At 35.1% G+C, this 14,403-nt stretch overlaps 1 protein-coding gene and 2 pseudogenes across 1 annotated transcript; all 3 read left to right on the forward strand.

Annotated features, from left to right (window-relative positions):
• The first annotated feature begins 3,836 nt into the window (after positions 1-3,836).
• On the forward strand, positions 3,837-5,322 carry LOC110421466 (3-dehydrosphinganine reductase TSC10A-like; annotated as a pseudogene).
• Positions 5,323-5,856: 534 nt separating this feature from the next.
• LOC110421467 (3-dehydrosphinganine reductase TSC10A-like) lies at positions 5,857-9,497 on the forward strand (annotated as a pseudogene).
• Positions 9,498-11,520: 2,023 nt separating this feature from the next.
• Positions 11,521-13,891, forward strand: LOC110422128 (3-dehydrosphinganine reductase TSC10B-like). The gene is made up of 4 exons (XM_021435914.1): positions 11,521-12,021; positions 12,353-12,500; positions 13,152-13,440; positions 13,598-13,891. Exons 1-4 carry the CDS (start codon positions 11,521-11,523, stop codon positions 13,602-13,604), a joined length of 945 nt encoding a protein of 314 aa, XP_021291589.1. The 3' UTR covers positions 13,605-13,891.
• The last annotated feature ends 512 nt before the right edge of the window (positions 13,892-14,403 follow it).

Below are 14,403 nucleotides of genomic sequence, written 5' to 3' on the forward strand. Positions count from 1 at the left end.
TTTGATCAATTGGCTACTTGGAAGAGTATACCTGAGAAGTGAATCACATGATCAACAGATAAATAACCAATGCTCTTAGTTATTGAAGTTTTTTAGGCCTTACCAAAAATGCTGTAACGTTGATGGAATGGGCTTTCAAACTACTATTACTGATATAGGCCTTCAACTTCAACAAACTATGTTGAATCTGCTCTGGAAGCCACTTATTGACTCAGGGCTAATGCACAGATACCTACCGGCAGGTTAATTTTGAAGAATCTCCTCCCTAAAAATTCTCTCATAGCTCATCAGAAAGGGTAATTCTGTTTAGGTTTCCCTTAGCTTTCAGTCATCTTCAAGTCCTTTTCTAACAATCATGCTTCCCACATATATGAGGCCAGTCATTTGCATTTCCATTCCTCTGTTGTATTCACTTTCCTTGTTTACCAGCTACTCTACATGCCACATGACATTTCATTTCTTTGATGGAGACCTAGTATCTGTTAAGGACTAATAACCAAGAATAATTTAATTAGATTGCTAATACTTTTCTCCCTAATAATCATGATTTCATGCACCCCAAAATATCAACGGAAGATAGTGGATATTGAGTGGCCTCCAACACATATTTTGTTCCCCAAATCTCAAGCATCCAACTTGAGATGAAGAGCTTTGCTTAAAAAAGAAAAGATCAGTGGGCACATGCACACCAGCTGAGTTTGAATATAGTCGAAAATGATTCAGCATTTCAACCGTCTCGGAAGATAAAGCTCTTCCACGATGTTGCAGCTAGCCTGCACCTGTAACTTCAAAGACTCAAGGGCCAGGGGCCCAAGGGACAAGGCCCGTCTAATCATCTTGAAGGTGAGATGTGAAATCACAATCTACTTTCACTCTAGCTCAGATCGATGCCTTTAAAAACCTTTTGGTCATGGGGAAAGATTTTATGTGGGGGCATGGGATCAAGACCAAGGAGGAATCCCAAGTTTCTATTAAGCATTAAGACATCAAATTTCATTATTTTGTTGAAAGAAAATAAAGAAATATATCTGAATATAGAGTGAGTCATATATATTGGAAGATCAAAAAAAAAGAAAATGACAGATAAAAAGTTGGAATCCATAGGGAGTAGAGCAAATCTTGCCCACTTGGAAACAGTGTGATACGGAGAAGATATCATCTTCTAGCTTATTCTTTTGCATTGAATTTGCTAGTTGAGAGACCAAGATTGTGACATGGAGAAGATCTAACCTTCTGGCTTATTCTTTTGCATAGAATTCGCTGGTTGAGAGACCAAGATTGAATCTGCAGGTGGACGTCAATGGGTATTGTAAAGGGCAAAATATGACAACTTTGGTAGTCCTTTTTGTAAGAAAACCTTTCAAGCTAATTCAAATCTAGATGTTAACTGTAATTTGGGGAGTTTGATCCTAAACATCTTCCAACTCTTCTAACTCCCTTATCAAGGTCACACACAAAAAAAAAAATAAAGTTAAGTGTCTTGAATTTGATTCCTGAGAATAATTCTCAGCACTACATGGGCAATATTGCAAGAATATGTCTATGTCACACTCTTCTTTTTTTTTTGAAAACAGTGTATGTTATACTTTGATGGTAAACCTGCTAGAAGCCAGAAAAATTGGTAAGCCCATATAATTTTGATAGGTTTCATTATTGGCACAATATTTTAAAAAAAATTGGAATAGGTTGGTAAGTCCATGGAAAAATTGCAGTTAAAGATGAGCTTGCTAAGAGGGGAGTGATGTAGAATAATTCATTGCTATGTGTGTTGTGCAATAAAGAAAGAGAAACGTGTGATTATTTGTTCACGAAATGTTGTGAAACATGGACTATATGGACAGGTTAGTGCAGGGCTGTGGGTATATGTGGTTTTTCCTGAAAGATGTGAGAACTTTTTTTGAATCTTGGATGGATTGCAGACTTGGGGGAGTTGATGACAGAATCTGGAATATAGCTTATTTTGCTATGGCTTGGACGATTTGGAAACATAGGAACAAGGCCATCTTTGCAAGCAAAGAATGGAACACAGGTCAGTGCTTCGAACTTGCAAAAATCAGAGTTGCTTCTTGGGCTAATACAAGATGGCCTCATGAGTGTCTTTCGGTGCTGGATGTTTACAGACAGCCTCTTGCTCGTAACAGACTTGGTCAATAAAAAAGAGGCAGGAACGGAATAAAATGAGAATTTTCAAGGATGGGGAGATGAAATTTAATGTCGATGGGGCGACTAAAGGGTGTCCCAAGCCTGCTGGTATAAGTGGTACTCTTCAAGATTGCAATGGTGATGTTAATTTTCCCAAGTCCATAGGTAGTGCTAACTCAAATTTAGCTAAACTTATGACTATTAAAGAAGCTCTTCTGACAAACCCCAAAAGGATGAGGAAATGTTTGTTGCAAATTGAAAGACTCAAAGCTAACCCGTCTAGCTTGGAAATTAGACACATAAAAAAGGAAGCCAACCAAAGGGAGGATAGCTCGGCAAAGAATGGAGCGCAACAAGAAGTGGATATTTTGAGGATTTTTGAGTAATCATCCTTCTTTTATTCTGTTGCTAGTTGAGGGGTCTGTGTGTTCTTTTCATGCATGTTAATGAGTGTTAATGCAGTTTGTGATGCTCTATTCCTGAGTCGTTACATGAAGTCTTTTGATGTTGTGGGTTGTGCAGATTGGTTATGTTATGTATATGATTTCTTTTTGTTTTGAATTAGGCACTTGCAATATTGATGATGCAGCGGTGATAGGTTTTTGTTTGGTCATATGTCTGCATTATGGCAAGGGAAACGTATCAATTCCCTCTTTATTTTGAGTGTTTGAAAATGATTATTGGGAAGATATTCTGGAGTCTTAGGCATATGGACCGATATTCTCTGGGTTTGGAAGCTGTTGTTGTGGCTTGAAATGTAGGGAATTGTTTTTGTGCTCTCATTTTAATGAAAAGTACATTTTTGATTTTTTTAAAAAATAAATTATTTAAAAAATTTTTAAATAAATCATTAATTTTTTCATTGTATTCCATCAAATTATTATATTTTAATTTGATAATAAAAAATTAATTAATTATTATTAATCAAAACATGAAATGCTTTTTTATACTCACATATAATATTAATGTGATATTGAAATTTAAGTAAAAATATCACATGATTATATTATAATATCACATCAATATATCACGTCATCATTCATTATAATATATAAATATCACGTGGATAAAATGATATATGAAAATTTGATTAATAACAATTAATCAATCATTAATCATAAAAATTTATTTTATTTAAAATAAAAATATAAAAATTTAATTAAATGTGATAAAAAATAAAAATTTATTTAAAATTTTTGAAGATGTTATATATATATTTTTAATAAGCTTCAAAAACATTAATTGGAATACCTAAAATCATGGCACGCCAAACACAAAAGATTCTGCTGACTTCTTTTTTTACTCCGCTATTCCAATATATAATTCAATAAAATTATTAATTACTATTAATAATTGTCTTTGATTCCTCACATTTAATTAGTATAATTATTTTTCTCAACCTCCATTTATTAAATTATTATTGGAAATACAAATTCTTTCGTCAGATCGTTTGTGATCGACTGATAAAACAATCGATGTTTGTATCTACTACTTGTGTCACAAAATGCTTAAAATATGTCATACAGATTATTTAAAATTAATTAATGCAAATAAATTGGGGTTTCCAATCTTGACCTTCCTATAAATTTGGCCAAACAGCTGCTAGCTTACTCCAATTCGAGGATACCGAAATCCTCTGCTCCAAACACTCTCCTTTAAATCACCGCCGTCCGCTCTTTCCAGCACGACCGTCAATGTTCTTTCTCATCCTCCTCCTCGCGCCATTCTTTCTCATCCTCCTCTCCGTCATCGTCGTCCCCACCCATATACCATTCCATTAACAAATCGCCACGGTTTATAACAGGTGGCATTGGGCTGGCCCTGGCCCAAAAAGGCTTCTCTGAAGGGTCAGCATCTCTCTCCTGGCCTGCTCCCTCAACAAGCTCCACTAGGCCCAAAAATCAATCCACGTCGCTTCGCCGCCGATGTTCGTGACTACGAGTCAGTTAAACGCGCGGTCGAGGATGCTGGCCCCATTGACGTGCTGGTGGTTAACCAGGGAATTTTTGTGCGTCGACCTTTCAGAAGCAGGCATTGGATGAGATAAAGTTAACGATAGAGGTGAATTTGATGGGCAGTTTTAACGTCGTAAAAGCCGCTCCGCCGTCGATGAGGGTAGGACTGATCGTCAGCCCACCTCTATTGCTCTTATTTCAACGCAAGCTGATCAAGTAGGTGATGAAATTGCATTTTGGGTTGTTATTTTTGGTACTTTCATTTTTGTTTTTAGAACTCAAATGCAATATGTGTAATTTAAATAGTAAGGTTAATCATTACATATATATATATATATATATAGGTAGGTCTTTATGGTTACTCAGCTTATACGGCTAGTAAGTTTGGCCTCCGGGGATTAGCAGAATCACTACAACAGGAGGTCATCTTGGATGACATTCATGTCACTTTAGTATTTCCTCCGGACACCGACACTCCTGGACTAGAGGAAGGGGTGAGGTTTTTTTGTCTTACTACTTTTAATTGTGTTTCTCTAAGAGTAAATTCTTTATCAGGCACTTGCATGCATGTGGTTGCTAAAAGCTGACCAATTGCAGAAAGAAAGGTTAGACCAGAGCGTACCGACATCATAGCAGGCGCCTCTGGTGCAATGAAAGCTGAAGAAGTTGCAAACGAAACGTTAGATGGTATCAAATCTGGCAGTTTTAGCGTCCCCTTCTACTTTGAGGGGCACATACTAGCCATCGCTACTGCTGGTGTATCCCCTCAGAGGTCTTTCTTGATGGAATTCATTGAGGTGGTTATTGCTAGTATATCACGTCTCGTAGCTTTGTTTTTCCTATGGAACTGGTACAGGAGCATAGGAAAGTGGCATGCACAGAAAAAAGTAAGTATGTTGGTACATTGTAAAAACATTTTATTATGCATGGTATTGATGTGGATGGTCTGCCTACCTCTTAAATTATTCCAACGTGACATGGGCAATGTAATCTTTTCTTTTCGAGAGCTTGATTGTTCTGTTGAATGCTGTTTCCATTTATAATCGCAAATTTTTCGTGTCAAAACTGTCAGAAGTAAGTCTTAGTAATATTGTGATAAAGAATTCCCTATTCTTTTAATTGATTTCAGGGGCCTAGGGTTCTTTGCTGCTTGAAATGGATCGGCATTGCTTCTTTTGGCTGCTGTAGTTTACTCTTTAAAGGTCTCATAGATGTGGATATTTAACCAATAACAAGTCTCGGCATTCGACATTCAATAATTGAAGCTCTCTGAACTCTCCAAGCTTCTGACATTGCACCAATGCGATGTTGACTTCTTTGATTAGATACCTTCAAAATAATGAGTTTGTTGCCCATATTGAATTGTAGCTAAATTCTAAAGAAACCATCCATTATGTAACAGCCTGCATGACAAAGTTGCAGTCTGTATAAGAACTATATGTGATCAGAATCGGCAAATCTACTTTGTTTTCAAGAATTGCCGAGCAACAATTGACAGAGCTCTCATGGACCTTTGTAAACATAGTTATTCTTATGATACAAATATATGACCTTTTGATGGAAAGTATGGTCCAAGCATTCAATTTTCTTATGTCTATTTTTTTGAAAGTCTTTTTTATGACAATTGGATGATAAACCCTAATAAAGCAAGCAGCAATTGCATAGGAGAAGCTGCAAAATAAGCAGCAAGACAAGAAGAAACAATCAACCAAACGAAAGTGAACAACAATTTTAACTAGCTAAACTGCTAACCCCAGCAATGACAAAACAACCTGTTGACAAGTACTTCATTGGTAACAGCCTAAGCTTTATGGTCTCAACCAGAGATGCTGCTACAGCAGCTGCTATGTATAGTGAGAGGAGCTACCAAAAGTTTCTGTATTTTATAACAGAGAAGAAAGCTGTCAATTATGACAATTTCTTGCACAAAAAATAGTAATTATTGTGCCAGATCTTTGTTTACCTACTCCACTATTACTCCACAATCAAAGAAAGTCCTACTGTTTATCCCAAGAATTTATAATGTCGAAAAAGGAAGTCACTTTCAATATTAACTTTTTCATGCCCCATGTCCCGAGCCAGTGCAATCCATAAAGGAGCTGCTGGCCTGGTTCAGGTTAGATGTACAATCCCAAATACGAGATCACCTAACAGGAATATAGAAAGAGCAAGAGCCCTCGTAAAAAAGCACCAACTCCCAAGCAGCACGAGAAAAACAAACTATGAGTAACAACCTAATAAGTAAACACACTTAACTCTCCCCACAATGGAATGCATCTTTTCATAAAGACATATCATACGGAAGCTCAAAAAAGCAAGTGCTTCAGACATCTGGAGCGAATCTCAAACCACCACACCTCAGTGGGACATTTCATCAATCTTAAGCGGCAGTTCAGTACGCTTGATTAACATCACATAATAAATTTGAGTTTCCCATTCAGCCCTGCAGCAACTAACTTAACATATTTTGAATAACACTTGCCAATGATGCTCTGTGGATTTTCTGGAAAAAAATATGAATAAACAGATGATGGTTGATGAACAAAGTCGAGGAAGAGGAGAGAGAAAGATGGACAAAAACGAAAATAACAAAGCAACAACCATTTACATGTTCAGTTTACAAGAGAAAGAAGGATAAAATCCAACCAATGAAAATAAAGCGTCTGGCCTAGCAACGGTTTTGAAGAACCCAATACCGAGAGCTGCGCCAGATTCTACAGCAGCCTTCCCTAGACATGACCACGTCTAACAACCAGTGAAAAAAGCAATAAAAACCCAAACTTGTAAAATAGTAAAACAACTGGGTAACAATAAGATAAAGGTAAAGATGAAAACAACATTAGGGAATATATAGTTAAACGGTGTGTATAAGACTATTCAACTAAGATTGTGGTTACGTGTTTGTCTTGTTCCTTCTCCAAAATTGAAAAACCCAGGAACCTCCATCTATATATACTTCTGTAAGAGTTTGAATGCAAGATTAAAGAACAATCTTCAACATTCTCTTCACTCTTGTCATTATACCATTCCTTGGTTTCTTCCTCTACTTCATCGTCAGGCCCCTGACACCAATGACAGAATTAAGATTTCATGTTTAGAGGAGTGAAGATTTAGAAGTACTAACATTTTATGAATGACTCTTTTTCTTGAAGTAAGATTCAATTCTCTTCATGGCAATTTATTTTCATAATTCAAAAATTTTTTAAATTATTCAAAAAATCAATATTAATAAATTACTTAAAATAATTAATTGTTATAATTATAAATAATTTAATAATGACAATAATCCTAATTCTTAAATAAACTTTAATGACAAACAAAAATTAACAAATATAATAACAAAAATCTTAATCGAAAGCAATATCTTAAAAAATATTAAGTGCTATCAATAAATAATTCAATGAGAAGTAATTCCTTAAAATTAATTACAAAAATAAAATACAATATTAATAAACAATTAGATGAAGAAGCAACCCCGAATAAAAAATTTAATTGTTTACAAGAATCTAAAAAAAAAAATTTGTAGGGAAGCAATCAAACAATCCCTAAATAAATAAGTAAGCTCAATCAAATCTTTGCTTTGTTATTTTTGATAAAAAATGACTAAAAAGATAAACCCTAAATTAAAATCACTAAATGAAAACTATTAAATAAAGAAAAAATTTAAAATTGAAAATATTAAAAATAAAATAACAATAAATAAATCAAACTTACTCATTATTCTTACATGAAATTTAAATTATTGATTAGTGGTTTTATGCACGGAAAATGTTCAAGCGAAAAAGTGTAAGAAAAATGACTTTTGGAATATAATTTAAAATTTTGGAAAATAAAAGGTTTTGGAAAATAAAATTTGAATATAAAATAAAAGGTTATGGTTAAAAGGTTTTGGAAAATAAAATTTGAATATAATTTTATTACAATAAGTTTTATTTATAGTCTATTAAAATTAACTAGGGTTAATTGTTATGAGCCATCTCACCAAATAAAAGATTAGTTTAAAAATAAAATTTTAAAATTTTAAAAAAATAAAAATATGTTAAAAAATTTTTAATATTTTTACAGGGATGAAATTAAAAAATTTTAAAAAAACAAAGAGTAGGTAGAAAAAAGCTTGCCCTCCCGTCCGCCGGCCCGTTAACGTCCCTGTCAAGAACAGCCACGTGATCATAACGGGGGTCAAGTGGCATCGGACTCGCCGTGGCCAAACGTGCCGCCTCCGAAGGAGCACGTGTCTCCCTCTTGGCCCGTTCAGGAGGCCAAGAAATCAATACGACAGGTCTACGATGTCGACGTCTCGATCTTCGCTGCTGATGTTTGAGATTTTGAAGCTGTTCAGTGTGCAGTCAAGGATGACGGCCCCATTGATGTTCTAGTATTTGTGCCTCCGGCTTTGGACAGACAGGGACTGGATGAGGTCAGATTCATGGTAGACGTGACCCTGATGGGGACTTTTAATGTCATCAAAGCTGTTTTGCTCCTGATGAAAGATAGGAAAAATAAGGGGCCTCTTTGCATCGCTCTCATGTCCTCACAGGCTGGCCAGGTCTGTCTTATTCCTTGATTTTTTATTAGCTTTTGACAAAAACTAGATCACTATGAGTTATTTAGCCTTAAATTTTGCCCATTTTTATGATTCTTTCTTGTTAATTACCTTTAATTGATTTTTTTTCAATGAATAATGTGGCTATAGGTAGGAGTTTATGGTTATTGGGCCTATTCAGTAAGCAAATTTGGCCTCCGGAGATTAGCAGAAGTATTGCAACAGGAAGTCATTTCGGATAGTATTCATGTCGCTCTCATATGCCCTCCAGTCACTGAAACTCCCGGTCTAGATGAAGGCGCGGCAATGATACTTTTATCACGCTATAAATTGACTGATTCTTTAATGACATAGTTGATTTTTGTAAAGTTGTGAGGTATCATCATTTTTTGAGATATTATTAATCAATTTATGTTCATTTATACATGAAAAATAAGGAGACCCATTTAACTCTAGCAAGCTTCTTGTAAGAGATCAATTATAGCCAATTGTATATTTTTTTTATCAATCAGTTGCATCTAATTATATTAAAAACTGACCAACTGCTGCAATCAAGGCTATGCCAGAACTCGCCAAAAACATAACTGCCTCCTCCGGTGCAACGAAGTTGGAGAAATTGCAAAAATGACTTTAGATGGCATCAAATCTGGAAGTTATATCATCCCCTGCAACTTTATTGGGCACATACTGGCCATAGCTACTTCTGGCTTATCCCCTCAGAGATCTTCTTGATGGCGTCGACTGAGGTGGTTTGTGCTGGTATATCACGCTTTGTAGCTCTGTTTTACCTATGGAACTGGTATACATGGGAGAATAGAAAAGTGCATGCGCTGAAAAAAGCTAAACATATGCAATAAATTGGCTTATTTATGCTTTAGGAGGAAGCATATATACCTGTCCACCTTGCTTTAAATGTATCTCGAGCTAGTTGCAGATTATGTTAAAAGTATATCTAAATAAGGCAATTGTGAGTTTTACGTTGGAAAAGATGTGAGAACTTTGATTATTCTGTTGAATGATAATTGTATGCATGCATGATTAAACTTTTCTTGCTGACAACTAATTGTCTTAAATCATAATAAATGTCATGCTAAAAGGTTTCCTTTTTGTTTTGATTTATTTTGAGGGAAGTAGAGATAGTTGGTGCTTTATATTGATCCTTTTTCCCTTCCGGCTGCCGTGATTTACCCCTGAGGTCTAATGGATGTTGGTACTCTTTTAATATGTTTTTACCAATAACAAGTTTTAGCATTCATTAACATGCAAGAACTTGTATGAAGCTCATCTCCAACGCCGTTGGAACTCTCACCAAAAGAATAAGCAAGGTCACCTTCAACCATATTAGTCGTGAAATCGATACAGTGGCAGATGGTCTGGCTAAAGCTGGAGTTCTAAGAGTTGATAATTTCAATACCTTCTTTGTCTTTGGATTCCTCATCTCCTCATGTTGATAGATCCTTTTAGGTATCCTGGTTTACATAGGAATAGAGTTCTTTTATTCCGTAAGGCTGTGGTTTGTTATGACATTAACTTGAATACTGTAATGTCGCTCTTTCTTTTGAAGGCACATCAAACCACTTCTGTTGCTTAGCCAATCTTCGTATGCAAGGATTTTTTTGTCTATAGTTGTAAGGCTTGTGTCACGTGAGATCTTATCAATAAATTTGCCTTTAAAAAAAAAAATTCAAAAACTGAAGCTCTTTCCAGCTCATCATCTGAGTTTCTGGCATTTTATCTGATTAATGCATGCGACGTTCACTTGATAGTAGATCAGATACCTTCAAGTTTTAAAAATCATGAGTTTATTAGCGAAACTGAAGTGTAGTAGCCAAAATTCTCATGATTGATTTAAGAGCTGCAAGCAAGCCTGCAACCATTAATCAATTACATCCTAGAATGGAAGTTTCAGTTAGTATTAGAACTTTGTGATTGACAACAACAAATTTGTTCTGTTACCAGCAATGGACAAAATTGAAAGCTCAAACTTGGTTACTTCCGTGGACCCATAAATTTGTGATCAACCCTACTCTTCTGTTATATTTTAGCATGAGAGATCAATGTAGATGCACGTTATCACCCCAAAGGTATATAAACTCACTGCCATCCCCAACAACTATTGATAGGTTAGCTTCGGGGCCAGGAGCTATTAAAATCTTCTTCCATTTTTGATAGAGAAGGAGATAGACTCTGTTAGGCAAAGTTTTAGCAGAAAAATAACAATAATATTGCTGATTTCAGACCTGAGATCATTCATTAGATTAATTATTTCCTTTTTTTATTTATTTTGATATATTTATGGTAACTTCAACATTTAATTGATGCAACCAGCACACACCCTTTGCCTTGAAATCTTAATTTGAGGATCCAATCCTTTTGTCTATACTCAAAGAGTTGTTTTATCTGCTTGGCTGCTTACAAATTAAAAATCAGACCATAATGTAGCTATATGTTATTTTATCCGATGGAGTCCTGACCTGTATCCGTCTTTTTGTCTTAGCAATAATTAAATGAAAAACGCAGTTCTATTCTTATTGATTAATACTATAATTTATTTATTAAACTCGGAAATAATGATCGGCAGTGCTTCTGGTTAGGCATCCTGTCACATCCAAAACTCATGGAGGTGAGGATGTTTTATATTGATAACGTTAGCAATAAATAAAAACAAGAAAATGATATCTATTTCACTTTAATTTAAGAAACCCACTTGCTTTTTCAAAAGAGTTTGGAATCTAAAATTTTACCGCCCTCGGATAAATGGAATTTGATGTCAATTTCCTCTTGATGTTTTCCTGCCCGGAAATTCTACATATTGAAGTCAGTGCAGCAGCTCTACTTTAACCTTACCAAATTTCTCTTCGCTAAACAAATTAACTTTCTATGGTGCTCTTCGCTCTCCTCCTCCTCCTCCTCCTCTACTTCATCGTCCGGCCCCGCCCCGTCACCATCCCTATAAAAAACCGCCACGTGTTTATAACAGGCGGATCAATTGGCATTGGTCTGGCCATTGCCAAACAAGCTGCCTCCGAGGGAGCCCGTATTTCCCTTCTGGCCCGCTCCCTCGACAAGCTCGAAGAGGCCAAGCAATCAATCCGTCAGGCCTACCAAGTCGACGTCGCGATCTTCGCTGCAGATGTTCGTGACTACGATACCGTTCAGAGTGCGATCAAGGAGGCTGGCCCTATTGATGTCCTAGTTGTCAACCATGGCGTGTATGCTATTCAGGAGCTTGAGAACCAGGGATTGGATGTGGTCAAGTTCATGATAGACGTGAACCTGACGGGGAGTTTCAATGTCATCAAAGCCGCTTTGCCGTTGATGAAGGATAGAAAGGACAAGGAGCCTGCCTCCATCGCCCTCATGTCTTCAATGGCCGGCCAAGTTTGTAGCTTAATCCTTGGGTTTCAGCTTTTGATAATTGTGTGCATTATTATACATTAACATATTCCATTATAACTTATTTAAGTTCGGTTTTATTATTTACGTTTTGCTTTCGCTTTCCAAAAAATAAAAATTACATTTAGGTACGAAGATATTAGAAAAATTATAAAAAATATAATTTATTTAGACGATAAAAAGATAAATACACAAAGTAATAAAATTGTGATTTTTTCTATTTTTAATCAATTATATATGTTATTTCATTTTCCTTTTGTTTCATTACAATTTTTTGAAGTGATTATTGGTAATGTTTAATTATATGGAAATATAGGTAGGAATTTATGGGTTTGCGGCCTATTCAGCAACCAAATTTGGCCTTCGTGGATTAGCCGAATCATTGCAACAAGAAGTAATTGAGGATAATATTCACGTGTCTATTATATTCCCTCCAGTTACTGAAACTCCTGGTATAGTTGAAGGTGAGATTTTTACTTTCTTTTATTTTTTCCATTCCTAGACTTCTATCATGCTGAAGTTGCATTCGCTGTCCCATTTTCATTTTTTTTTCTTGGAGTTCATATAATTAATTAATTAATTGTATATAATTTTAAAATTTCAATATTTTTATTTGTGGGTCTACTTGGGCTTCATATAAGTAGTAGGTAAGTCCTTACAGTGTGGATAGTTAGAACTTGGAATTGAATAATTACAATATTTGTAGGGAATATAATTGTAAATTGTACAAACATTTTTAGTCAATTTAATGATTTTATTATTATTATTATTTAATACTATGTAATGTTAATGTAAAAAATAAAAATCTCACATAATTATATCATCAATATCATTATTAATTATAATATATCAATATGTATCACGAGACAAAAAATAATAAATGTTATTTTTATTAAAAACAATTAATCAATTGTTAATAAAAACATATATTTCATCTAAAATAAAATATAAAAACTTAATTGAATGTAATAAAAAAATATATATTTAAAAAAATTTTAAATAATTGAACTTTTAAAAATATTATGTCATATATATATATATATATATATATTACCTTCTCTGATGTGAGGAGATAATAAATTAGTATAATTACCACTGTATCATGTATTTTGCAGCAAGGAAGAATATGCCAGAACTGACCAAAATCATAGTTGGCTCTGGTGGAATGAAAGCCGAAGAAATTGGCAAGATAACTGTTAATGGCATAAAATCTGGAAGTTTTGGCATCCCCTGCAACTTTCTTGGCCAAACATTCGCCATAGCTACTGCTGGTGTATCCCCTCAGAGATCGTTCCTGATGGCATCCCTTGAGGTGGTTTTCGCCGGTCTATCTCGCTTTGGAGGTCTGCTTTTCCAATGGAACTTGTATGGGACCATAGAGCAATGGCATGCACAGAAAAAACAGTAAGTCTATGCAATAAATTTGTGTGCTTATAAACGTCAGGAGGAATTAAGCACATATTTTCCCGACTTTGTTTAGCTTTTTTCTAGTGTGGGGTTAAAGAGTTTTCTATAACGAATGTGGTGCTAATGAGTTTCTCTTTTCTCCCATGATTTCAAGGGCCTAGATTTCTCTGGAGCTTGACATGGTATATGGGCATGGATTAATTTCTTTGAGAATAACAAGTTTCAACTCTGGGATCTGAACCTCTCACCAAATCTCCATCTCAAATCTGAGGTGAAAGAAGTCAGTGGTTGGATCCATAATTGACGAGGTGGGAGTCATTTATGAGAATTGAATCTAAAGCATTTGTCTACTTGCTAAATCAGATGTATCAATTTTCTTTGCAATGTTCATCCCAACTTTCTAAATACTGCTTTATTGCCCAAAATGAAGTTTTCCATATACTTAAAAGTAAGTAATAAACATGCTGGAATCATGTTTCAATGGCCTGAATTGGGAGAAGCTATAGTTTGTCCTGGACTTATTATGACAAGAACTGCAAGCAATACACGACAGCCTGCATTGGAAAGTTCGTGGTTTGTATTAAAATAAATTGTGATCCGAAGTGCTGTCATATGTTCAAAGAATTAATTGACAATTCTTATGAAGCTTGTGAAAATTTATTCTCGATTTGCTCAAAGCCCCCAATCTCTATTATGAAAACTTTCTTTTTAATTTCCTGGGAAAAAAATAATAAAAATATGAACTCAACAAATACAAAACACAAGTAGGGTTACCTATATATAGAACCATAACAACACTCCAATTGGTGGAAGAAGACCATCTCTACTTGAGATAAATACTGCTTTTTTTTGTTTTGTGTCTTCCAGAGTCAGTCTATATAACCCTCCAATTTCCACACATCCGCTGCCTTGCACCGATATGATCTGCTTCCAACTCAAACTTTTCAACTAAGTAAAACG

This window comes from Theobroma umbraticum, unplaced genomic scaffold (assembly GCF_002168275.2).
Source record: "Theobroma umbraticum cultivar Fairchild unplaced genomic scaffold, ASM216827v3 scaffold_130.0, whole genome shotgun sequence".
In the NCBI taxonomy this organism is placed as follows: domain Eukaryota; kingdom Viridiplantae; phylum Streptophyta; class Magnoliopsida; order Malvales; family Malvaceae; genus Theobroma; species Theobroma umbraticum.